Below are 27,029 nucleotides of genomic sequence, written 5' to 3' on the forward strand. Positions count from 1 at the left end.
TATGCACTATGACAGGGAGTATGGACTCCCAAAGCCCGAGGAATTGTGAAGCCTGGGGGATTAGTTAAGAGCGTGCAGTGTCAACAGAATGGATTAGGAGCTGGGGTGCTGCTGACTCAGTACTAGGGTTCGGAAAAAGGTGCCTAGAACTAGTCTATCTCTTCAGCACTCGCTGGCTTCAAACTCTCAGCCCTCCTGCTCTTAGCTGTAGAGCACGGGCATCTAAGGTCAATACCACCATACTCAGTTGTTTTTGCTTTTTAAAATTTTATTTACTTAGTTTTCAGATAGAGTCTCACTATGCGGCCCTGCCTGGCTGTGACTTTTTTATTTTATTATTTTATTTTTTTATAGATCAGGCTGATTTATAACTCAGAGATCCGCCTGCCTCTGCCTCTCAAGTGGCACATTAAAAGAATGTGCCACCACACTGCTTTTAAAATTTAATTTTGAGACACTGTATCGATGCTAGAAGTATAGATTTGCGCCACTACACCCGATCTGGTTTTGTTTTTCAGAAAAGGTCCTGTCTCCTGAGTTGATCTCCAACTAATAATCCTCCTGCCTCTGCTTCCCAACTGTTAGGATTACAGATCTAGCCCATCCACCACGCCCTTCGTTGGAGCCAGTATTGTAAAGGAGCACGAAGGGTTGGTGTAGTGGAGTAAGAGGATCCCCAGGATTGGCGAGAAATGAACTGTGTGGGTTACCATTACGACCCGACTAAACTAATAAGGGTTCAAGCCATTGTGTCAGGTTCTTCCTGCAGCTTATAAACTAAGGAGCCAATCAACTGGAGCCAAGTAGGAGAGGCCTCCTCGGAGGAATTAAAGGCTCTCCTTTTACCAGCCGAGCTGGCCTATTACTTTTGCTGATTGGTCAGGAATCCCAATCCGTCGAGGAAGCGTAGTGCTGCGGCCAATTGACGTGGCGTTACTAGGCGTGTTGCAGCCTTGAGGCGGGGCTACACACTAAACGAATTTTCTGATTGGTCGTGGTCCGCGGGTTGCTGGGGAGAGGCACGGAGAGGCGGGCACGAGTCCCCAGGCAGGCGCTGATTGGTGGAGGTGAGGGCAGCTCTCCTTCCGATGATTCGGCTCTTCTCGGCTCAGTCTCAGCGAAGCGTTTGCAGCCGTCGTTTGATTAGTCGCTGCCGCTGCCCCCCTCGCGGATCCGGAGCTAGCGTCTCCCGCCCGCCTGCCGCCCCGGTGCCGCTGGGAGGAAGCGAGAGGGAGGCTGTCTGAGGGTCTGTCACTGCTGTTGATCCACCGCCTGAGTGAGTCAAGCCCGGGCCTAGCCGGTCGCCTGCCATTCTCGTAGCCGTTACCCTCAGGCCGCCACAGCCGCCGACCGGGACAGGCGCGCGCCATGGCCTCTGGAGCCGAGTAAGTGGATGCGCGCGCACGGCCGCCGGCTGCGGCGGCGCGCACCGTGGGACTCGCCACGCTGGGTAGGCCAGGCAGGGCCGCGTCGGAGAGTCTAGGCCGGGAGGAGAGAGACGGAAGGAGAGGAAAGGGGCGAGTGAGGGCCTCGGGCCGGGCTGTGCACCCGCGCGCCCCCTAGGTCGGGCCCGCGCTGGGCCTGGGTCGGAGCCTGGGCAAGATGGTGCTGTGTCATGCAGGCCCCGGCCGGCCTGCCTCGCTCCCTGGGCACGGCGGCCCCGGCCTACTTAGGCCTTAGGGTCCACGCTGCCGGCGCGGAGCTCCATGGCGCTGGAACGCCGGTCGGGCGCTTCTCCGACCACTCGCGGAAGACCCTGAGCCCGCGAAGAGAAAACACTACGAGCCGGAGGCCCCGACTGGGCCCAGTGGGCGTGGACTTGGGGCCACGTGAAGGCCTCAGGAGCCCCGGGACTCGGGAGGGCCGGGCCGAGCTACCCGGGAGAAGGAAGCCCAGGTCGGCCTTGGTAGAGCCGGACGGCCTTGCCGGAGGTTGGCATCTTTTACACCCTGGGTATTGCGGGCCTGATAGGGAGAGGGAAGGGCGTGCTTTTCTTAAATGGCGATTTTCACCTCGTTAGGCCCGTTGTAAATTCAAGGAAACTTTACCTATTATTATTTTTTTCTTTGTCCAGGGGGTGGCTAGAAAGGTATTTTTCTATTTTATGGTGCTAAAGTTAGAGTCTGAGTTGGTTTTGTTTTGGTTTTGCTTTCTGTATTACGGCTTTCAGAAATTGCAGGTTAGAGTTGACTTAAGTCTTAAATAACTCTTAAAAACATACACATTTCTCTCCCAAGTAGCTACGATTAGAGATTGTTTGGGCCTTGGGATTTTATGGCCCCAACTTTCTTAGGAAAACATCGAATAAAACCCAGTTACTTCAGACATTCCGTTTAGAAACTAGAGCTACCCAAGCAAAAAAGAAAAACCAGCAAGCCTAGGAAAATAATTTATACAAATCTTGCTGTTTTGAGACGATTAGGTGTTTCAAATTTCATTTCCTTAGAATGAAATATTCACTCAGTTGCTTAGTTAAAAGGACTATTAGTATTAAATAGCCAGGGTGGGTGGGGTGGTGCACGCCTTTAATCCCCAGCACTCGAAAGGCAGAAAGTTCTATCTAGGCTAGCCTAGTTTACATTGAGAGTTCCCGGGCTACCTAGTCCTTGTCTCAAAAACAAATATACTTTAAAAATATTCTGTAGTAGTTCACCTTTGTTTTATTTATCTTTTTTTTAAAAAACTTTATTTAACTTTATTTCATGCGCATTGGTATAACTATGTCAGATTCTCTGGAACTGGAGTGACAGACAACTGGGAGCTGCCATGTGGGTGCTTTGAATTGAACCCGGGTCCTCTGGAGGAGCAGTTAGTGCTGTTAACCACTGAGCCATCTAACCAGCCCCCTATCTTTTTTTAAAGTTAAGTTTGTTTGTTTATTTTTCAAGACAGGGTTTTTGTGTAGCCCTGGCTGTCCTGGAACTCACTCTGTAGACAGGGTTGGCCCAGAACTCAGAGATAGCTTGCTTCTGCCTTTCAGGTACTGGGCTTAAACTCAGCCACGGTAAACTCAGCCACGGTAGTCAAGGTTGTTTTGAATATATCTGGTCTTGCTGCTGTGCCACCCTTATCCCCCAATAATGGGGTCATAGAAAAGTCACAGTATGCACATTTATATCCAGATTTTTTTTTTAATTAAAATTCCTGAAATTTGGCATCATAGATGGTTTTTACCTTTAGGTCTTCTTGATGGTTCTTACCTGAACTTCTTCCAAGTTCCCTTGTGTGGTTTTGAGTTCTGGAAAGGACCTGAGTCATGCAGACGATAGATTTCCCTAAAGAACATTTAGAGCTGCAGTTGCTCTCAGCTCTTTTCAAATGTTTACCAGCTCTAACTCCATGGGTAGATGAATTACAGGTCTTTAAGGGCATACCACTCATCTCTAGAGCCAGGGTCTGGACTCAGTCAGATTGGAGTTGCAGTCTTTTTTTCCTTTCCAGATAGGGCCTCGCTGTGTGACAGCCTGGCTGCCCTGGTACTCACTCAGTAGACTAGCTGGCCAATCTCAAGTGTTGGGATTAAAGGTGTTTGCCACCATGCCCCGATTCTGAAATGCAATTTTGAGATTAAAATACAAAGTGATAACTTGAGGAATTATCTTTAATTCAGTCCTGTAAATAAAATAAGAAGATGGGCAGCCTCTGGGGAAAGCAGTTTGAGAAGATGGGAAAATAGAAAATTTGGTGAATACACTTTTATTTTTGGAATCTCAGCATCATTATGGCCACACCCTTTGAAATGAGGAGGCAAGTTAGAGCTAAGGAAACTACTCTGGAAACTAGTTTATCTGAAGTAGTGATTAAAGATGTAACATAGCTGAGTGTGGTGATGCAGGCCTCTGATTTCAGTCAGGAGGATCACTGCAAGTTCAAGGTCAACCTAGTTTATATAGTCAGACAGGGCTATATATAGCAAGGCCCTTTATAATAATAAATAAACAATAGTCTATAAGTGAGGGTAAGATTATTTCCAGTGGCAGTGCTTTTTTGTTTGATTTTGCTGTCTCATCTCAGCTCCTAGAACAATGTGATGCTTTATAGGCACTCATTTATGATTACTACTATTGAAATAGTCTTGCTGTGCTGCTCAGGCAATTGCTGAGATACAGGCATGAAGCACTATAATGAAGCACTATGCCTATTATTAATTTGTTGCAGAAATAGATTTTTTTTCTCCCCTTCATTTGCTTTTTCCATCATTTGACTTCTATTTTGGTTAATAACGTTTCTCAAACATTGGAAGAAAAGTGTTTTGGGGATTTCATTTGTTTCTTTTTGATGAGATAGGGTTTCACTATATAGCCCCAGCCTGGAACTCTGTGGACTAAACAGGTTTCAAATGCATAGATAATCGATGTGCCTCTTCCTCCCAACTGCTAGGATTAAAGAAAGGCTTATCCCACAGTTCGTGGTCAGAGGTAACTTCAGAGGGAGAGTCCACTGAGTAGATGGATGCTAGAAAAGAGCTAGTTATGACATTTGGTACCAGTGAATTGGTTTAGAAGGTAAAGACACATGCTGCCAGACCTGACAACCTAAGTTCAGTCCATTGAACGAACCCACATGGTAGGAAGACAAAGCAACTACCATAACATATATACAGTCAAGACAGATATAAATGTAGAAAGAAAGGAGTTAGTATCACTGTCCAGTGAATAACACTAACTTCTATAAAGTTAGTGGGAAAGGCCCATAAGGTCCCACCAGTTCCTTAGGAGTTAGTGGCAGCTAATGGTTTGCATGGGTAAAGGGACACATTTTCTCAAGTAGTGTAGCCACTGACAGGTTGCTCATGTAGATTACCCCTCATCATGTTAGCTCTTAATTAAAATAATTGGATCACATACACAAAACAGGAAAAGGATCAGTGGGAGAGGGCCTAAAGAGGGCAATGGGGGCTCATAAAAATACATACAAGTATGGAAATGTCAATGAAACTAACATTTGTAATTAATTCATGTGGTAATAACCTTTAAAAAGAAACATGGTTTCCTTTCTTCCTTTTTTTTTTTTTTAAACCTGGCTGTCCCAGAACTCAAGTCTATAGACCAGGCTGACCTTGAACTCAGAGATCTGCCTCTCTTTAGTGCTGTTATTAAAGGTGCCATTGCCCAGCAACAACTTAGTTTCTTAATTTAAGTGAAGGATTTTCCCATGTCTCAAACATTCTCGATTTTTGTTTCTGAATTAACAAAAGTCATGTGCTTTTATAGAAATGCCAGGAGTTGGATCCTCTTTCTGAAGGTTCTAGATACGGTTTTTTTTTGTCCTGTTGTATATTACTTTTTATTTTATGTTGTTTTGTGCTTGGTGGTCTTGTGGTACTTGGAAATATTCTTGGATTCATGAGATTTAGTTTTTGAGGAGGATAGTGTTAAAAATTGTGTTTTGTTGTACAGAGGCTTGCTAGGTAGAACATGGCCTCCCTAAACATTTTCTGGCTCACTTTATTCCTTTGGAGGACAAGCAATAAGAGAACTTTTTCAGTGGTGACCATGCACCAGGCGTTATGAAAGCATTTTCATTTCTTTCTTAGTCCCTCCCCCCACCCCTACCCCCCAGGCAGGGTTTCTCTGTGTAACAGTCCTAGCTGTCCTGGAACTAGCTCTGTGGACCAGGCCTGCCTCAGAGATCCACCTGCCTCTGCCTCCCAAATGTTAGGATTAAAGGCATGTACCACTACCGACCTGCTTATCTGAGCTTTTAAGCTTCATCTATGCATTCTTTCTTGCCTTTGTGAATCTTAGGGATTGGTGGGGCTCAGTATCCTTTAGGTCTGATCCCATTTTCTTTCTTCCAGTTCAAAAGGCGATGATTTATCAACAGCCATTCTCAAACAAAAGAACCGACCCAATCGGTTAATTGTTGATGAAGCCATCAATGAAGATAACAGTGTGGTGTCCTTGTCCCAGGTAAATTGAGTGTACAGTCCACTCTTTACTGCACTTAGATTTCCCCAGCTTTCTTTTGTCATTTTTCTTGCAGTGACGGATAAAGTGGGGGTTTATAGGGAATTCTAACCTAGAGGGCTTCTGCCTACTGAAAAGCTCAGTGGCTCCAAGTCTTTAACTGTTTTTTTCTTAGCCCAAGATGGATGAACTGCAGTTGTTCCGAGGTGACACAGTGTTGCTAAAAGGAAAGAAGAGACGGGAAGCTGTGTGCATTGTACTTTCTGATGACACATGCTCTGATGAGAAGATTCGAATGAATAGAGTTGTTCGGAATAACCTCCGTGTTCGCCTAGGGGATGTCATCAGGTGTGTGTGGGGTGGAGTGGGATGTGAGGCCATATACTACAGCCTGCATTATAGACACCAACCCTCCATTACAACCAGGACGGAATCCATGGCAGCTACCTGGTCATGGGAAGACTCATGTTTTCAGGGTTGTCTTCAGGTTGCATTGCCTTTCTAGAGACTTCAAAATCCACCTCCCCTTTATGATTGTTAGGACAAATTGGCATCTCCATGGCTTTCTTAATGGCTTGTGATGGTGCTGTAATGAAGTGGAAGTGAGAGTAGGAAGGGAGGTCTTCTAAAACAGTACTTCTAAAAATAAGTAAACCTAGGCTGGGCTTGGTGGTGCATACCTTTAATCCCAGCACGTGGGACCCAGAGACAGGTGGGGCTATGAGTTCAGGCTAATGTGGTCTACATAGTGAGACTGTCTCCAAAAAGGAAAAGGAAAGCAATAAAGATAATTAAACCTGGGGAGAAGAGCATAGTTACGGCTATACCTGGGATTGCTCTGGTATGAATGATTTTAGTTGTTCTTCCCAGCTAGGCACGAGGCTTCCACAATCTCCAGTTACTTGGCCAGGATCAATCAAGTTTCTGAAGTTTTTTTAAATTTAAGTACCTTCTTGAGCCTGCTTAGTCACTTTCTCAAGGTGTTTTGATCTTGTGATTGAAATTTTTTTTTTATGTCTTTCACTGACATCAAAAGTTTTGATTCTCTTGTCAAACCTTGCCATCCCCCTCCCCCTTGTAAAAGTGGGATGTCAACCACACATGGTAGCATGTACCTATATTCCCAGTAATCTCAACACTTGGGAGAAACAGACTATGGTCAGTATTAACTAGAAAAGATTATCCTTGACTATTCCGTATTGAAGACTCAAGTGGTAGAACTGTGCATATGTGCGGCTTCCAAGTGTTCTTAATTTTGACTTAATGATGAGTGGACTTCTATTATCTTGTTGTGGTTGTGACTTTTCTTAGTTCTGCTTGGCTGTTCCTTTGCCTCCTCTCCCACCCTGCTCTCCTTCTTCTCTTCACCTAAGGCCATCCCTGCCTTTTCTCTTTCGCTTGCCATCAGCTGTCTGTGCCAGGCCCTTTCGGACACCCAGTGCTTGGGGCTGCAGTGTGGTTGGTAATGTGGAGTCTGCTTGTCATCCTCAGCATCCAGCCATGCCCTGATGTAAAGTATGGCAAACGTATCCATGTGCTACCCATCGATGACACGGTGGAAGGCATCACTGGCAATCTCTTTGAAGTGTACCTTAAGCCGTACTTCCTGGAAGCTTATCGACCCATCCGGAAAGGTGAGAGAAACTGAGTTTAAGAATGGTTGATACTTGAGTAAACTTTGGAACAGTTTCATGTTATTTTCATGTCTATGAGTATGCATATATGTATCCTGCACGCATATTTGTCTGCCCTCTTACCTCCTCTGTGCTCCAGGATAGTAAGTAGTTCTCATGTCTCTCTTTTTGCTGACTCTCAAGGTTAAAGTGTACACCTCTGCCATTGTTGGTTGTAGTGAAAGCTTAGGCTATCTGTACCCTAATTGTTTGTTAAAGGGAGCTTCTGTCATATCATTTCTATATACTAGTCTTGAGTAGCAGAGAAATGCAATACAGATTAGGGTTTTACTATTGCCTGGTTAGGGAAGAAGGGTATCTACTGAGTGCTCATGGGTCTGGTGGGGAATTTTCACTTGATCTTGTTCTTGACACCTCTAATTTTGCTTGTATTGCTTTGTATTATAGGAGATATTTTCCTTGTCCGGGGTGGTATGCGAGCTGTGGAGTTCAAAGTAGTAGAGACAGATCCCAGCCCTTACTGTATTGTTGCTCCAGACACAGTGATCCACTGTGAAGGGGAGCCAATCAAGCGAGAGGTGAGTTACTCCCTTATCCCAGTTTGTTTTCTGTTTGTGGTGCTGGGGAATTGAACCCAGGGTTTGTGTATTTTAGGCAAGTGCTCTGCCACTGAACTGTATCCGCGTCTCCCAATTTTATTACCACTCAAGTGGCATTTGTGTTGGTTATCAAGCTGAATGCTTTTGGAGATTAGATGACCTTATGGAAGTGAAAAATCACCCAAGTATTTATTGAAAGAACCCAATGCCATGGATTTGAGATGAAGTCTAGAAGATTGACACTGAGTGTGGTGGTACATGAAAATAATCCTAATGTTTAGGAGGTGGAAATGGGAGTATTACTGTAAGTTTGAGTCCAGCATGATGGTCTATGATGGAAGATCCTGTCTCAAAAAATATAAACGGCTGGAGATATGGCTTGGTGGTTAAGAACACTGGTTGCTCTTCCAGAGGTTCTAGGTTCTGTTCCCAGCACCCACGTAGCTGTGTTTGATCATATTATCCCTCCTCATTACTCTTTCATTCCTACCCCCTTTGGGTTTTTTGTATTTATTCATTCATTCATTCATTTATAAGACAGGGTTTCTCTGTAACAGTCCTGACTGTTGTGGAACTCAACTTTGTAGACCAGGCTGGCCTCAAACTCACAGAGATCCCACCTGGCTCTGCCTCCCAAATGCTGGTATAAAGGGTATTAAAGGTGTGCCCCACCACCACTCAGCTTGTTTGTTTTTTTAGACAGGGTCTCACTGTGTCACTTAGGCTGACCTGGAACTCACACATCTGCCTGCCTCTGCTTCCCAAGTTGGGATTAAAGGCATGCGCCACCATGCCTAATTCTGCTGATCCTCCCTTTTCTCTCAAAATCTTCCTACTTCATGTTTCTGTTTCTATTTCTTTGTTTTTTTTCCCCTCTTGGTGGCCCACTGAATTTATTTAGAGTTGATCATTGCTATGGGGGGGGGGGTTATTGACCAGCTTGCCAATGACAGTGGCTGTACCACTAAGGAATATGATTCTGTCTCCTAGCAGCCATTAACTGCCTACATACAGCTTGCTCCTCAGTTGGGTGGTGCTTTGTGAACCACCCCCACTCCATTCAAAATGGGATGTTGATGGGCCCAGTAATGTAGGTTAGCTTTAATTTTAGGGATCCCTTATCAATAAGACTAAGGACTGTCACAGAGGAGGGTTTGGGTTTTTGTTTCTGTTTTTTGTTTGTTTTGTTTTCCTTTGACAGGGTATTGCTAAATAGGCTGTCTGGAACTCACTTTGTAGCCCGAGCTGGCCTCAAATTCAGTCTTTTCTCCCTCTGCCTTTCAAGTGCTGGAGATTACAAGCATGTGCCATTACATCTGGCTTAAGATGAGATTACTATAGAAGAGAATCTTCTTGTACAGAATATTTCCCCACACCACATAGTGGGAGAATTTAGAAAAATTGTATTTTTGCTGACAATACTATTCTTATTTTCTTTGTTCTTTGTATGCTTCCATTTCCAGGATGAGGAAGAGTCCTTGAATGAAGTAGGCTATGATGATATCGGTGGCTGCAGGAAGCAGCTAGCTCAGATAAAGGAGATGGTGGAACTGCCATTGAGACATCCTGCGCTCTTTAAGGCAATCGGTGTGAAGGTGAGCATCCTTAGCGTTTAGAGAAGGCTCTAAATTCATTAGAGCCATTATAAAGAACAAAATGGGTGGTATATATTTGTGGATACATACACATACATAATATACATTACAGTTCTTTCATGGATCATATTAAAATGTTAGCCATAAGTTTGCCAGTTTTATAGCCCATTACTCAATAAAGGAAGAAAATTGATCAAGTATTAGATTTCTGAGTTAAACATTTGAGAACCACCTATCTAGAATATAGTTTTCTGACCTTTTGTATGTAATAGATCATACCAAAAAAGAAATGACTAATTTGTCTAGGAAGCATACAAATGGTTTTGACTTCTTTGAGGGCAGTTTCAGTGTACTGTGGATAAGGCTGCAGACAACTTCAAAGAGGAAAAGTTGCAATTGATTATTGATTGTTAAAAAACAATTTGGGCTGGGTGGTGGTGATGTGCACTTTAAATCACAGCACTGGAGTGCCGGATTTCTTAGTGTTTGAGGCCAGCTGGGTCTACAAAGTGAGTTCCAGCACACAGCCAGGGCTACACAGAAAAACCCTATTTTGAAAAATAAACAAACAAACAAACAAACAAAAAAATAGACATCTTAACCTGAGATTAAATCAGAGCAACAGTTCTCAACCTGTGTGTCATGACCATTGGAAAACACATTTCTGATGGTCTTAGGTACTGAGACACCTCAGCAGCAAAATTACCATTATGAAGTAGCAGTGAAAATTTATGGTTGGGCATGCCTAAGGCCATCAGAAATACGTGTTTTCTGATGGTCATGACCCACAGATTGAGAATCCCTTTCCTAGAAGGTTATAAACACCTGTGAAAGCCTCTAACAATGAAAAACAGACCCTGCTTTATCCAGTGACCTAGATCCTGGTTTGTCAAATTGAGCCCTTAGCATATGTTAATTGAGTCATAACATATGTTAGTCTCCTGTGGAAGTTGAATTTATAAATGTTACTAACTTGCTGGCATCACTTTCCCTGTCAGTAAAAGAAATGTATGATCGTTTAATCGGTGTTTATTTCCAGGGACTCATTCTTTGTGGTTTTTGTTTGTTTGTTTTGGGTGGTAGCAGGATAGGATATTTGAGACTCTCTGTATCCCTGGGTATCTTGGAACTCACCAGGTTAGCACTGAATTTAGATCCATTTGCCTCTGCCTCAGTACTGGGAATAAAGATATGTGCTGCCAGTCCTTGCTCTTTGTGTTTTTGTTTGGTCTCCCATTGTTACCCAGTCTCACCTCAAGCATGTAATCTTTCCACCTTGTCCTCTTCACTTGTGATTATAAACATGTCTCAAATGCTTGTTTGTTCTTTTTTATTATTATTTTATATGTATGGGTGTTACTCCTGTATGTATGACTATGTACCACGAGCTTTCAGTGTTCAGAGAGACAAAAAAAGGCATTAGATCTACTGTAACTGGAGTTACAGGTGGTTGTCAGCCACAACCAAACTGAGTCCTATGGAAGAGCAGCCAGTGCTCTTGAGTGCTGAGCCATCTTTCCAACCTCTGGAGGCTTTTTCTTAATGAGAGCCCTGGCTCTCATCCCTCACTAGATCCCTAGTCAAGCTAGTCTAGGATGGATGAAGTTGGGGGAAGGTAAGCTCCTGACCCTAACTACTCTCTACTTTCCTTAGCCTCCTAGGGGAATCTTGCTATATGGACCTCCTGGGACAGGGAAGACGCTGATTGCCCGAGCTGTGGCAAATGAAACTGGAGCCTTCTTCTTCCTGATCAATGGTAAGAAACTTGGTCTATCTTGTATCTGACTAGACCCATTTCTGAGATGGGAAGCTCACAGATATATCCACTTGTATCCATACATTTCAGCATATTTTAAAATATTGTTTTATTTTGGAGCTGGAGAGAGGGCTCAGTAGTTAATAGCACTGGCTGGTCTTCCAGAGGGCCTGAGTTCAATTCCCAGCAATCACATGGGTAGCTAATAAGATCTGGTGCCCTCTTCTGGCCTGCAGGCAGAGCACTGTATACATAATAAATAAATCTTTAAAAAATTGTTTTATTTTAACAAGTTTGTTCTGTTTTGTTTGCATATATGTGTGTATACTGTGTGTGTGCTATACATGAGGAGGCCATAAGAGAGCATCAGAACCTCTAGAAATGGAGTTAAAGCTGATTATGAACCTATGAACCATGATATATATAGATGCTGGGGATTGAACCAGGATGTCTAGCAGAGTAGCTAGTGTTCTTAACTGCTGACTCATCTCTTTAGTTTTTAGCCGTGTGTGTGTTTGTGTGTAGGAGTATGCATGCACTTGTGTCCAGTTCAGAGGACTCTTATTCTTCAGGTGCAGTCTACCTGGCCTGGAACTGTTCAAGTATATTAGGTTGACTAACCAGCCAGCCCCAGGAATCCACCTACCTCTTTAGTGCTGGGTTTACAAGTGTGTGTCACCATGCCTGTTTTTCTGTTTTATTTTGACAGTAGGTTTTAGGGATCTAACTTGGGTATTCATTCTTCTAAGGTAGGTAGACTCTTTTAGCACTTGAACTATCTCTGTAACCTCACTTAAGCATTTTCTGATAAATGAGTATATTTTGGGTGTGGGCAATGAGGTATAGGATGGGAGTTAAGACATGGTTTTATTGTGTGGCCTGGCTGCTTTGCTTTGTAGCCCAGGCTGGCCTTGAACTCACAGAAAACCGCCTGTTTATGCCTCCCAAGTGCTGGGATTCTCCTCTTTTTTCCCTTGCGAAAGATTGTGGATAACCTGAAGACATTTGGGAAACAAGATGTAATGATCAATCAAAAGGTTGCTTTGTTTTTGAGGCATAGTTTCTCTATGTAGTCCTGGCTGTCTTGGAACTCAGATTCACCTGCCTCTGTCTCCTGAGTGCTGGGGTTAAAGGCATGTGCCACTGCCACCTGGATAAAATCTATTCTTATCTGAGAGTTTTTGGGGAATATGGGCTAAAAAATCATTTGTCTGTCTTTAGCATGATAATTAGATCTTAGGGGTCCAATGGTAAGTAGCCTTTTACCAAATCATCCTTGTCATCTTCACAGTTGGAACTGTGCTATGGAGGTATGCAGAGTCCATTTCTAGTCTGATCTGGTAGCTCTGGCTTGAGCTTGATAACGGGCCGAGAATGCTGTGAGAGACAGAAATGACTACATTCTTACTCAGGACCTATACTGGGGCTAGGGAAGAAAATACAAGTTTCTTTCGAGATTGTTTTTTGTTGTCTCTAAAAAAACCCAACTATTTTATTAATTTATTGTGTTTGTATGAACATGCACACATGAGGACAACTTGAGGGTATTAGTTTCTTCTTTCTACCACATGGGGTGCAGGACTAAAATCTGGTTATCAAGCTTTGTAAACAAGCACCTTGACCCATTAAGCCACCTCATTGGCCCTCTCTTGTCTATTCTGTATCTTTTCAGGTCCTGAGATCATGAGCAAATTGGCTGGCGAGTCTGAGAGCAACCTCCGTAAAGCCTTTGAGGAAGCAGAAAAGAATGCTCCTGCTATCATCTTCATTGATGAGCTTGATGCCATTGCGCCCAAAAGAGAGAAAGTAGGAACTTACCTAGGGGGATGGTGGGGACTTGGAAGGTCCTGACTTAGTTTCTAACCAGACATACTGTTTTCACAGACTCACGGGGAAGTGGAGCGCCGTATCGTGTCTCAGTTGTTGACCCTTATGGATGGCCTAAAGCAAAGAGCACACGTGATCGTTATGGCAGCAACCAATAGACCCAATAGCATTGACCCAGCCCTACGGCGGTTTGGTAAAGAACGCAAATTCTTTCCAGCTTGTTCTTTTTGTCTGTTTGGTTTTTAAGACAGGGTTTCTCTATGAAGCCCCGACTGTCCTGGAATTCTCTGTAGACCAAGCTGTTCTTGAACTCAGAGATCTACCTGCCTCTGCCTCCTAAGTGCTGGAATTAAAGGTGTGTGCCACCACTGCCTAACTCAACTTGTTCTTACTTGTTGGCATATTATAGTTCTGCTGGCTTGATTTCCTTATCTCACTGTCTTTCATCCAGGTTATTTAATCCTCAGTTTCTTTGCCATGGCAGGGTCTACTGTCTTTTTTCCATTCTGTATTCCCTCTAGAATGGTGGTTCTCAACCTTTCTAATGCTGCCACCCTTTAATACAGTTCCTTATGTTGTGATGAACCTCCCAACCATTAAATTATTTCGTTGCTACTTTCATAACTAATTTTGCTACTGTTATGAATGGTAATGTAAATAAATATCTGATCCAAAGGGGTTATGACCCACAGGTTGAGAACCATTGCTCTGGAGTAACCACCTATTGGTTTACCTAAACCTGAAGGTTTTGCAGGTTGTGAGGCATTAATGTTAACTCTAAATAAGAGAGTTCTGGAATGACTTGTCTACGATCAGCAGATATTCCTGTTTTACATCTTTGTATTGTCCCACAGGTCGCTTTGACAGAGAGGTAGATATTGGAATCCCTGATGCTACAGGACGCTTGGAAATTCTTCAGATTCATACCAAGAACATGAAACTGGCAGATGATGTGGACTTGGAACAGGTGGAGTGGTGATGATGGATGGCCAAGATATAGGGTAGCTCTGTTTTTAGGAAGTTGCAAGGGACTACAAACATAACCTAGTATGAGAGGATTCATATCAGTAATCTCAGGACTCAGGAAGGGTTGAGGCAGGAGGATCTTGAGTTTGAGGCCAGTGTAGGCTACACAGCAATGTTAGAGTTGGATGGAGATTATTTTGTTTTCAGGGCAGGAATATGTTTTTAGTTGTTGGGGCAGCTTTATTTCCACCTCTCAAATCCAGGCTTGAATATTTAACACCTCTACCAATAAATGGTCTAGTGTATCTCTTCAAGAATACAGGAGGAATCAGAGATAGGAATCATGGGATGAAGTTAGAATTCTGTTTCTGACTTCTTAAGGAAGCTGGGTCTTAAGGATAGGTCGTCAGTAGATCTTCTCTCTGCAGGTAGCCAATGAGACTCATGGCCATGTGGGTGCTGATTTGGCAGCCCTATGTTCAGAGGCTGCTCTACAGGCCATCCGAAAAAAAATGGACCTCATTGACCTTGAGGATGAGACCATTGATGCTGAGGTCATGAATTCCTTGGCAGTTACTATGGATGACTTCCGGGTAAGAACCACATCCCCCAAATTAAGAACACAAACATGTATTCTATTGTATGCAAAGCTTTCCTCCCCATCTTATTCCCACTTTTTCAAACACTCTTTTTAGTGGGCCTTGAGTCAGAGCAACCCATCAGCCCTTCGGGAAACTGTGGTGGAGGTGCCACAAGTAACCTGGGAAGACATTGGAGGCCTGGAGGATGTCAAACGGGAGCTTCAGGAGTTGGTTCAGGTAGGCTAATTTGACCTAGGGTAGTGGGTCATTGCCTTGGTATCTAGTAGTTGGCCTTTTAAGCCTCAGACTTAAAAATTTACTTAGAATCTGAGTATAACCCAGAAGCCTGCTGTTAGCCAGTTTTAGGTAGTAAGGAGCATATCTTCAAAAAACTTGCATCATAGACCATAGGATGTACCATGAAGTAGATGATAGGCTTATGACTAAAAACAATTTTATTTAAAATATGGAAGTTAACTAAATTATCTTTTTTTTTTCCTAGTATCCTGTGGAACATCCAGACAAATTCCTCAAATTTGGCATGACTCCTTCCAAAGGTGTTCTTTTCTATGGACCTCCTGGCTGTGGGAAGACCTTGCTGGCCAAAGCCATTGCTAATGAGTGCCAGGCTAACTTCATCTCCATCAAGGGTCCTGAGCTGCTGACCATGTGGTTTGGGGAATCTGAGGCCAATGTCAGGGAAATTTTTGACAAGGTGAGCTTCAGAGGCTGGCTAATGTTCATATGTTTGGGGGCAAGATAGAATAAGAGGCTATTTCTCCAGAGTCAGAACCATTTTGTTAACTGGCAGCCCAGTTGAGGCATTGGTGATTATTTGTTTTCTTTTGAAGTCTGAGAAATTTAGTTAATATTTGAGTTGATCTCTTTCACTTTCACAGGCACGGCAAGCTGCCCCCTGTGTACTCTTCTTTGATGAGTTAGATTCAATTGCCAAGGCTCGTGGTGGTAATATTGGAGATGGTGGTGGAGCTGCTGACCGAGTCATCAATCAGATCCTGACAGAAATGGATGGCATGTCCACAAAAAAGAATGTGTTTATCATTGGAGCTACTAACCGGCCTGACATCATTGATCCTGCTATCCTAAGACCTGGCCGTCTTGATCAACTCATCTATATCCCACTTCCTGATGAGAAGTCCCGTGTTGCCATCCTAAAAGCTAATCTGCGCAAGTCCCCAGTTGCCAAGGCAGGTGCAAAATTGTCAATTGTAGGGGCTTTTTTCTTTGAAACTAATATAGAATGTTTTTGATTCCTGAATAGGATGCCTTTGGAGGTCTCTGTGTTAGCTAAAGGGAACATGAAAGTTTTGTGACTATTAGGATAATTTAAGAAATAAAGAATAAAATGGGGTGGCAGAGGCAGGAGCAATGTGTTTAAAGTGGATGGCCCAAAGATCCATGTGTCCCCATGGCAGGAAGGCATGATGCTAAAGTAGCTCTTTTGCTTCCTTTAGGATGTGGATTTGGAGTTCCTGGCTAAGATGACTAACGGTTTTTCTGGAGCTGATCTGACAGAGATTTGCCAACGTGCTTGTAAACTGGCCATTCGTGAATCTATTGAGAGTGAGATTAGGCGAGAACGAGAGAGGCAGACAAATCCATCAGCTATGGTGAGTCAGCACTTTGTCCAGATGTGCCAGTCTATGAGTTGAGAGCAGAAGGTATTAGGAAGGGTCCCTTGACTGAAATGATAAGATGGGTATCTAAGAAAATGAATACTAAACAGCTAAGCTGGGTGTGGTCCATGCCTGTTCTACTGTGCATACCTATTCCATCTCTCAGTAGTGAATACAGAAAGATGAGAAGCACAGGACCAAACAAGACTACATGATACTGTATAAAAAAGGAAGTGAACCCATGTAGAAAGAGATGGGTTGACTATGTGTTCGGTTTAAACTTGATGCCTAGAGGGAAATGAAAGTACGATTGTGCAACAGATAAACCAGGTTTTATTTATATTTTTCAATTGTATGTGCATTTGGTGTTTTACCTACATTTATTTGTGAGGGTGTCAGGTTTCCTGGAACTAGAGTTGCAAGCAGTTGTGAGCTGCCATATGGGTGCTGGGTATTGAACCTTGGTCCTCTGGAAGAGCAGCCAGTGTTATTAACAACTGCTGAGACTTCTCTCCAGCTTGGAAAAGATTTTTTAAAATATTTATTTATATATTATGTATATTTATATACATATTTATATATTCTGTCTGCAGACCAGAAGAGGGCACCAGACAAATGGTTGTGAGCCACCGTGTGGTTACTGGGAATTTAAACTCAGAACCTTTGGAAGAGCAGGCAATGCTCTTAACCGCTGAACTAACTCTCCAGCTCTGGAAAAGATTTTTTTAAACTTAGAGTCTGGACTTTTCCATTCTGGTGGGGAAGGGAATTCATGTACTCCCAAAATGAAAAATGTAAATGTATGTATATATAAGAATGTAAAACACAGAGAAACCCTGTGAATGTAAAAACTAGCTGGGCAGTAGTGGCGCACGCCTTTAATCCCAGTACTCGGGAGGCAGAGGCAGGTGGATCTCGAGTTTGAGGCCAGTCTGGTCTACAAGAGCTAGTTCCAGGACAGGTAGGACTGTAACACAAGAGAAACCCTGTCTTGAAAAACCTTTAGGAAAAAAAAGTGGTTCCACTCTATTTGGAATTCACTCTGTGAATGAATAAAAAATGAGCAAGTGGCTTTCTTTGCCTTTTAGAGAGAGCCTTTGCAGTATAACTGTTAAGGAGTTTCTTAGAGAAAAAAAGCAATTGATGCTGGAAATTAGTCTCATAAATCATAGCAATTGGAGTTAATTCTCAATAGAAGAGTAGGGGTTAAGCTGAGATTTGAAGAGATCTTTCAATAAAGGAGTAAGAGGGCAAATAACTTCTAGAAAGGTTGTAGGAATCAGGATGTATGAAGACAGAATCAGGATGTATGAAGACAGAATTTCCAGGTCAGCCTAGGCCTGGTCTCAAAAATACAAAGCAACTATGAAGTATGTGTTAACTGAAAATGAAGCTTCTAGGTAAAGCAGTGTACAATATAGTATGTAAAGAATAGTGAAGATCTATTGACACTCTGATTTGAGGCTTAAAGTGCTATAGTCTCTTTAAGTACTAATTTCCATGTGTCTCACACATCTGTCTAAGTTAACTGCTGGAACAGTTAGGATACAAAAAGTTCCCTTAGGGCACTTCAATCGGTATCTTTTTTTTCTTAAGCCCCTGGCAACAACTGATAAGAATTCTTTCTGTATAGTTTTCCCATTTCTAGGATGCACTGGTACATTTTTAAACAGAGCAGTGTTTACCTTTAGGAAATTTGGCCTGGCACCTAATTAAGGTTGGAGAGTCAAAGATCCATAAACTGCTACAATAATTGGAGGATAAGAAGACCAGGGATGGAGTGCATACTGGGTCCTAACTAGCATAGTGGTCTGTGCTTACCAACTTTATAGGAAGTAGAAGAGGATGATCCAGTGCCTGAGATCCGCAGAGATCACTTTGAAGAAGCTATGCGCTTTGCCCGTCGTTCTGTCAGTGATAATGACATTCGGAAATATGAAATGTTTGCCCAGACACTTCAGCAAAGTCGAGGTTTCGGCAGCTTCAGGTAATCTTGGTGGCAATGGGCAATTCCTAAGTTGCTTGGGGGACTTGGGCTTGTAGAAACAGTGGTGGGGACTCATAAGGAGGCTAGAGCAGTAGTTATGAAAACCTTGCACAGGCCCTATCCATATCTTCTTTTTTGGCTTTTTTCTTGTATATACAGATTCCCTTCAGGGAACCAGGGTGGAGCTGGCCCCAGCCAGGGCAGTGGAGGTGGCACAGGTGGCAGTGTGTACACAGAAGACAATGACGATGACCTGTATGGCTAAGTGGTGTGCCAGCATGCAGTGAGCTGGCCTAGCTGGACCTTGTTCCCTGGGGGTGGGGGCACTTGCCCGAGAGGGACCATGGGTGTACCCGTGGCCTGTTCCATTCCTCAGTCTGAACAGTTCAGCTCCAGTTAGACTCTGGACAGGGGTTTTCTGTTGAAAAAATTACAAAAGCGATAAAATAAAAGTGATTTTCATTTGGGAGGTGAAGAGTGAATTACCAGCAAGGAATTGGGCCTTGGGCCTACACCATTTCTTCTGCAGAGTGGGGTGGTGCAGGCAACCTGTGGCGTGTAAACCAAGGCACTACCCTCACCATTACCACAATAAAGCGTCTGTACTTTTCTCAATGCTGCCCAAGCCCTCCCTTACCCCTAGCCAACCTGGGTAGGTGGATGAGGGGCCACAGTTTGCTGGGTGTTTATATAGAAAGTAGGTTGATTTTATTTTACATGCTTTTGAGTTACTGTTGGAAGACTAATCATAAGCAGTTTCTAAACCAAAAAAAAAAATTAAAAATTAAAAAAAAATGACATGTTGTAAAAGGACAATAAATGTTGGGTCAAAATGGAGCCTGAGTCCTGGCCACTATGCCTCTTCTTTTCCTGGAAGTTTGCATCCTACTGACATACTCAGGGGTCCAAAAAAGTTTACACTTTTAAAAAAAAATGTACCTGCTTTTTTATAAGTGTGATTGCATGCAAGTGGGTTAGAGGACACTGTTGGGTATCAGTCCTCACCTTCTACCTTTTTTGCGACTAAGAAGTCTCTTTGCTGTTCCTTACATCTGGCTTGGGAATTTTGGGGGGATTCTTTTCTCTGTACAGTGTTAAGAGCCGTGGCTGTCCTGGAACTCACTTTGTAGACTGGGCTGGCCTCACAGAGATCTGCCCTGCCTCTGCATCCCAAGTGCTGGGATTAGAGGTGTGTGCCACCACTGACACGGGTTCTTTTTTCTCTCCTTCCCATCATGCTGCCTTGGGAGCACTAGAATTATATACTGTTGGCATCTGGCTTTGTGGGTCCTGACGACTCAAACTCAGGTCCTCACACTTAATGTGGCAAGTGTTTGTTCACTAATCCATCTATCCCTAGCCTTCTTTCATACTACTCTTGATCCATAACTAAGGATGGGAATGAGTTTATTCCTTATCTCTTTATCACAAGGGTAAAACCCACCAGGGACAGAATATTGCCAGAATACTTTGGGGTGAAATTTGTCACTGACCTGTGTCTTGTACATGGGAAGAACTTAAATCAGAAATTTTTTTTTTTAAAAAAATTTTTTTTCATGACTCCTACACTCCTGAAAAACCCAATAAAGTCTTTTCTCTCTTCTCTGAGCATCCAGGATTTCCTAAAAGCAGTCCCACCCCCTTTCTTTAACACTTTAATGTAGCCTTACTGAGCAGGGTGGGTGGGGATAGCATTTCTTTTGTACTTTCTTGGACTATACATTCAGCATCAGTGGGTAGGTCTGTAGTAAAGGGGAGCAGCCTGATGGAGCTGCATATGTGGTGAATGTGTTCCCCTTCTACCTGTATTTGATAAAACCAGGTTTGTAGAACCCTTTATCCTGAAGGATTAGGTACTAGATTTGCAAAAAAAAAAAAAAAATGTTTTGGAGAGTTGGACATGGTGATTCACTCAGAATGCATGCAGAGACAGACAGATCTCTGAGTTTGAGGTCAACCTGGTCTACATAGTAAGTTCTAGGACAGCCAAGGCTTCGTCTCAAAAAAGAAAAAAAGGTTTTGGGCAGAAGAGAATACTCAATCATTAAGAGGTTATACTCTGCGGAGGACTCCAAATCCTTGTACCACCTCCTTATTACTTGCACATGCCACATGTAGACATACATATCTTAAAATACTGGAGGTTTGTGCATTCCAGCTAAGCATTGTTCCACTGAACTATATCCCCCAGCTCTCTAATTTGGTCATTCAAGAATATACCATAGTTATGACTACTGTTTCTGAAGTCAGTGCCATAACCTTGCCCCAAGAGTGTAATAACTGAAAATAATTACTAATTATTAACTAATTAGTAACTATTAGTAACTAATAGTTACTAATCCACTAAGCAGAATTGGTCATCACAAAATCTACAATAAGAAAAAAGTTCTAGTCTGTATGGGCAAACTACAAGGACATAAGATAACTTAGATTGTCTGATTACAGACTGGAACATCTTCTCTAGACTTGTTCGGTAAATAGATTTTGCTGTTAGGATTTGAATCACTGTCTCTACCCACCACTTAGCTTTTATTCCCCTTGCCATTTGGGCTTTCCTGATTATGTGGTCTGTAGTTTTTCTACCCACTTTGCACTGTCATCCTTGTATGCTGACAACCCATTTTCGTTAAAGGCCGGAGATGAGCCTACTTGGAGAAAGACTTTGGGGACTCTTTCATCAAGTTATGATCATAGCAAGACATGGATCATTTCCCCCCAGGACATAGGGATACAGGTTAAGTTACTGGAAGGTGCATTAGGATGGTTACTTGTCATACTAGGGTTGACAGTTGGACCTCCACTTTCTTAGCTAAAATGTTTGAAAATGCCCTCTGAACTATTGGGTACTTGTGTAAGAAGGATGTGCTGTGATCAGAGGACGAGAATCAGGTCAAGAATGTGGCATAACATTACATGTAACAACAGAAAAAGAGACCATGAATTTGAAAGCATGGAGAGGCATGTGGAAAGTTTTGGAGTGAGGACAGGGAAGGAGGAAATGATGTAATTATCTAAAAAGAATGACATAAACTACATTATAGAGAACCAACATAGCAAAGGCAAGATTTTAAATACCATCCAAAGACCTATTTGGGTCCAAGATAACTCAGAATTTGCCCTTAAGAAAGTCCAACGGACGTACAGTGCCACAAAATTAACGTCAAGTGAATGTTTTTGAGACAGGATATCACTGTAGCCCTGTCTGTCTTGGAACTCACTAGGTAGACCAGACCAAGCTGTCTCCTGAATGTTTGCATCAAAGGCCTTTACCACCTCTCCTAGCTAATGGCTAATTTTGTTGTGGTCAGGGATTGAACTAGAGCCTTGTGCATCCTAGGTAAGTAAGTACTCTACTGTTACCTACAGCCTGTTTCTCAGTTATATGAGTATGGGTTTATGTGTTGTGTGCTACCTCAGGCCAGAAGAGTGTTGGATTTCCTGGGGCTGGAGTTACAGGTGGTTTGTGAACTGTTTATCGAAGTTCTGGACTGAATTGGGTCCTCTGGAAGAGCAAGAAGCTCTTAACCTCCAAGCCCTGAAATTTGGACTTTGGAGAGATGGGGCATTCAAAAGAACTGAAATCAAGGAGGGAAACCATGGTAACATAAGAGACTGATGAAGTGCAGGATAACATTTGAGTGAAGTCACAGGGTGTGCTTGATCAGTGTGAGGTTAGGCATGCAAAGAAAGGAATTTGAGTTTGGAGAGGTCAGAAATCACCTAAAATACTTGATCCCCATAGTGCATTTTATGCTAAAAAAAATGTGGGAAATTAAGGTGGTATGTAAGTAATATTGCAAGATTTAATATTAATTCACTTTTGAGCTAGGGGCATAGATTGCCTCGCCTATGCATGGGTTTGATCCTCAATATCACACAAAAAAAGGCAATTCACTTTTTATCCCTTTTTCCTTATTTTTTGCATTTAAAATCTATTTTTAAAAATTATTTGTATGGGCAAGTGTTTATATCTGCACCACATGTGTGCCTAATAGCATCAGAGACCATAAGAGAGTCATCCCTTGGAACTGGAACCACAGATGGTTGTGAGCTGCCAGGTCGGTGCTGAGAAGCAGGTCCTCTGGAAGAGCCCCCCCCTGCTCACAACTGAGTCATCTCTCTGGCCCCTGAGAGACAGACATGCAAAGTGACAAGTGCAGGTGGAGGTCAGACAAATTTCAGGAGTCAAATTTTCTCACCCATGGACTCCTAGGAATCAAATTGGTGGTCTTGGTGGCAAACACTATCCACAGAGCCATTTCACCAGTCCCCTCTGCTCTCCCACCTTTTTTGAGACAGTGTTTCATTATGTGGGCCTGTCTGGCCTGTAACTCTTTGTGGATCGTGTTAGTCTTGAACTCTAAGAGATCTGCCTGTTTCTATCTCCTTAGCGCTAGGATTAAAAGTATGTGCCATCATATCCAGCCCTTTACCTTTAAGAAAAACCCAATCATCCAACTTCTGTGATACAGCAGCACAGTGTTGTCATTCATATACTCATTGTTCTGCACATAGAATTTAAATTTACCCTTGAGGGTTGGGTTCGAGGCAGTCTGTTGAGACCAAAGTGGCCTCAACCTTAGTTTTCCTTTTTGTCATTCTTTCAAGTGCTGGGCTTAGAGATAAGCACTACAATATATAGTTTTATAATTTACTCTTTAACCTTCATAGAAGTAATGTGAGCCAGATTTGGTGGTGCACACCTTTATTACCAGCAGCAGAGGCGGGTGGATCTCTTGAGTTTGAGGTCAACCTGGTCGGCAGAGCAAGTTTGACGGCTGTTACACAGAAAAACCCTGTCTCAAATCAACCCTGCCCCAAAAGAAGAAGTGGTGATGTGCATTATAGAAATTTAGAAAAATAAAAGTAAAAAGTTATTTTTGAGGCAAGGGCTCTCTCTACCTCAGGCTGACTTCCAATTTGGGATGATCCTCTTGCCTCAGCTGTACAAGTGCTAGGATTACAAGTATATACTATCATACCTAGCAAAAATAGTATCTCCAGTGGCCAGAAATCAGCTTTCTAGGTAGGTGTGTAAATGTGTCACTTTATGTAGTATTTAATTTTCTTGACCATGCTGAGAATTATTCATGCTAAATGAATGTCCTGTAACTAAGCTGTACCATAGACCCCACATGTATTTATTTTGATTAATTTCCTTTTAATAATTAGTTTATTGATGTAGTATCCCATTTCATTGCCCAAGCTGACCTTGAACTTGTCTTCTTTGACTCTTCCTCTATGCTATTAGGGGATTATAGGTATGTGCTACTCTTCTAGCCCACACGTGGCATTAAAAAAATTTTTGAGACACTCCTTTTTTTGGCTTTTTTCTTTTTTTGGTAGGGAGCAGGTTCTCACTATTACAGTATTCTGGAACTTTCTATAGACCAGGCTGCCTGTCTCTGCCTCTGAAGTGCTGGAATCAAAGGCATATAACACTATGCCTGACTTTTTTTTTCCTTTCTTTTTTTTTGACAATAGATTAAGTATAACCCTGGCTTTTTTTTAAGACAAAGTTTTACTGTGTGTCCTCGGCTAGCCTTGAATTCAAACTGACCTCTTGCGTAAGCCTCCTGTATGTCGAGATCACAGGTATGTGCCAGGATGCCTAGCTTTCTATTACTGTGTGTGTATGTGTGTATGTGTGTGTGTGTGTATATATATATATGTGTATGTGTGTGTGTGTATTATGTATGTATATGTAAATTTTTTTGCATTTATGTGTGAACATATATTTGTATTTTGTGGGTATGTCTGGGTGGTGAGTATGGAGTTTAGAAGATAGCTTTCAGGAGTTGTTTCTTTGACTGTGTGGGTTTAGAGAATTGAATTCAGGCTGTCAGATGTGACAGTAAATGTTTTTACTTGCTGAAGTTAATTTTATAAAATTATTTTAAAAGTTAGTGAGGTCTATATTTCTTTTTAGTAATTTCCTGGTGTGTGTCTGTGTGTGGGTGTAGGTATCAAGAACCAGTCTGATAGCCATACCCCATATTCAGACTTTCCCTAGTGAGCCAAATGTCATTTAAAACTATTTTGACCAAACCAGTATAATTTACATCTATGTGTTTCTTTGCTTAAAGTTGTTTTGTTTTTGTTTTTTCAGACAGGGTTTCTCTGTGAAGCCTGGAATTAATTCACTCAGTAGACCAGGCTGGCCTCAAACTCTGAGAATGACTTTGTTTTTTGTTGTTGGTTTTGTTTTGTTTTTGAGTCAGGTTATTATTCTATAGTCTGGGTGGCTTGAAACTCACTATAGACTAGCCCGGGCTGGCTTCAAACTTGCAGCGATTCTCCTGCTTCCTCATAACCTGTATCTCAGCTGTTGGGATTGCAGTTGTAAGCCACCATGCATACATAACATTTAAAGTCCTTTTTCTTTTGAGTCCTTTTTGGAAGAGTGAGGCAAGAGGATTGCAAATTCAAGGCCTTCCTGGGCTACACAGTGAGACCTGTGTCTCCAATACTTGTCTCAAGAAGACAAAAGACAGGGCTGGAGAGATGGCTCAGCGGTTAAGAGCATTGCCTGTTCTTCCAAAGATCCTGAGTTCAATTCCTGGCAACCACATGGTGGCTCACAACCATCTGTAATGAGGTCTGCTGCCCTCTTCTGGCCTGAAGGCATACACACAGACAGAATATTGTATACATAATAAATAAATATAAGTAAGCATTGAAGATATTTGACAAAAGACAAATTTTTTGATGTGGAGGAAGATGTGCTTTCTTTTCCTTTGAAGTTCTAGGGGGTTGAATTCAGGGTTCTGTGTGTGCTAGGTGAGCATTAATCCTTTTGCTCAATTTTATGACACACATGAAATTGTGTTGACTTCTAGAGAATTGTAGTAGCAGAAATAGATTGAAAGGATTAAGGCAACCAGTTTGGTGAGAAATGACTATGAAAGTAATAGTGGAGATGGATTTGAAACATAGGTATGTTAATGATTAATAATGGATTAAATCAGATGAGTATAGGAAGAATTAAGAATGATGGGTTTAAGGTGATTGTGGTGCATAGCTATAGGGTTTGCTGAAGGAGGTAGAGGCAGAGGAATCATGAGTTCAAGGCCAGTCTGGGCTACACATTTTGCCAGGCAGTGGTGATGCATCCCTTTAATCCCAGTGCTTGGGAGGCAGAGGCAGTAAATTCAAGACTAGCCAGGGCTACACAGAGAAACTTTAGGAAAAACAAAAAGATTAAAGGGGAAAGTTTTTCTTAAAGTGAGAATAGAATGAGATCATGTGGATCAGGTCTAGAGATAGTTGAAAATTTCCCATATTTTGCACTTTGATCTAGTTAATGCAGAGGACTTAAGAGTATAGTATTGGTGAAGTTGGATATTATTTGGGGGGGAATTAAAGACTAAATCCCATGCTAAAATGTTTGTTTACCAACCTAAATATACAAACTATAAATGTTTCAGAAGTCATAGTCATGTGATACATGCCTGTAACCCTGGCACAACCAGTTTGTGGCCAGACTTCTACATGAGATCTTACTTCAAAAAAAAAAAGAAAGAAAGAAAGAAAGAAAGAAAGAAAAAAGAAGATGGACTTAAAACTACATAAGATGTAAAACTTTGGTATAGTAAAAGTCACTACTATAAACAACTGGAAGGAAGTATTTGCATATTTGCAGTTACAAGAAATTGAGTTAGCCGGGCGTGGTGGCGCACGCCTTTAATCCCAGCACTCGGGAGGCAGATCTTTTTGAGTTCGAGGCCAGCCTGGTCTACAAGAGCTAGTTCCAGGTCAGGCTCCAAAGTTACAAGGAAACCCTGTCTCAAGGAAAAAACAAACAAAACAAAAAAACCAAAACAACAACAACAACAAAAAAAAGAAATTGAGTTAGTAGTCTTTTTTCTCTTAATGTTTTAAAGTTAACATGCCAAGTAATTTGTTTCATTTTGGAATTGACTTGATACATTTTATATGTAGGATAGTGGTCTTCTAAGATGTCTACATCTTTTTTGTTGTTTTGAGACAGGGTCTCACTAGGTAACTTTAGCTGGACTAGAACTCAGATCTGCCTACCACTGCCTCCAGAATGCTTAGATTAAAGGTAGTGTACCATACCACCATGCCTGGCAAGATGTCTACATCTGTAATATTTGTAACCCCTGAATGTATTAATTGTACATACAAAGGAGAATAAGGATGAAAGAGGAAATAAGGTCATTCATCATCAGATTTTTTTTGTTGTGTTTTTGAAACAGTTTCTCTGTGTAGCCTTGGCTACCCTGGAACTCATTTTGTAGACCAGGTTGGCCTTGAACTTGTAAAGATCTGCCTGCCTCTGCCTCCTGAGTGCTGGGATTAAAGGGAGCACACCTGGCTCCATCATCTGACTTTTAAGACAGATGTGAAGCCTGCGCCTATAACAGAATGCTTGCTGATCATGGGGTTAAGCCCTGGGTTTGATAAACCGGGAAGTATCTAGGATTGTACAGGTAGGTTCACATAATTACAAGGATCTTTAAAAGTGGAAGAAGATGGGCTAGGGATGTAGCTCAGTGGTAAAGCATTTTTGTTGAA

The 27,029-nt window shown here is 42.3% G+C and overlaps 1 protein-coding gene across 1 annotated transcript; it reads left to right on the forward strand.

Annotated features, from left to right (window-relative positions):
• Nucleotides 1-1,107: 1,107 nt before the first annotated feature.
• Nucleotides 1,108-19,328, forward strand: Vcp (valosin containing protein). The gene is made up of 17 exons (XM_048419857.3): nucleotides 1,108-1,385; nucleotides 5,801-5,912; nucleotides 6,085-6,257; nucleotides 7,401-7,543; nucleotides 7,991-8,121; nucleotides 9,606-9,737; nucleotides 11,391-11,493; nucleotides 13,166-13,299; nucleotides 13,378-13,513; nucleotides 14,175-14,287; nucleotides 14,715-14,879; nucleotides 14,982-15,104; nucleotides 15,370-15,582; nucleotides 15,767-16,075; nucleotides 16,343-16,498; nucleotides 18,337-18,491; nucleotides 18,651-19,328. The coding sequence occupies exons 1-17, from the start codon at nucleotides 1,369-1,371 to the stop codon at nucleotides 18,754-18,756; spliced, it is 2,421 nt and encodes an 806-aa protein (XP_048275814.1). The 5' UTR covers nucleotides 1,108-1,368; the 3' UTR covers nucleotides 18,757-19,328.
• The last annotated feature ends 7,701 nt before the right edge of the window (nucleotides 19,329-27,029 follow it).

This window comes from Myodes glareolus, chromosome 16, assembly GCF_982192425.1.
Source record: "Myodes glareolus chromosome 16, mMyoGla1.1, whole genome shotgun sequence".
NCBI classification, from domain to species: domain Eukaryota; kingdom Metazoa; phylum Chordata; class Mammalia; order Rodentia; family Cricetidae; genus Myodes; species Myodes glareolus.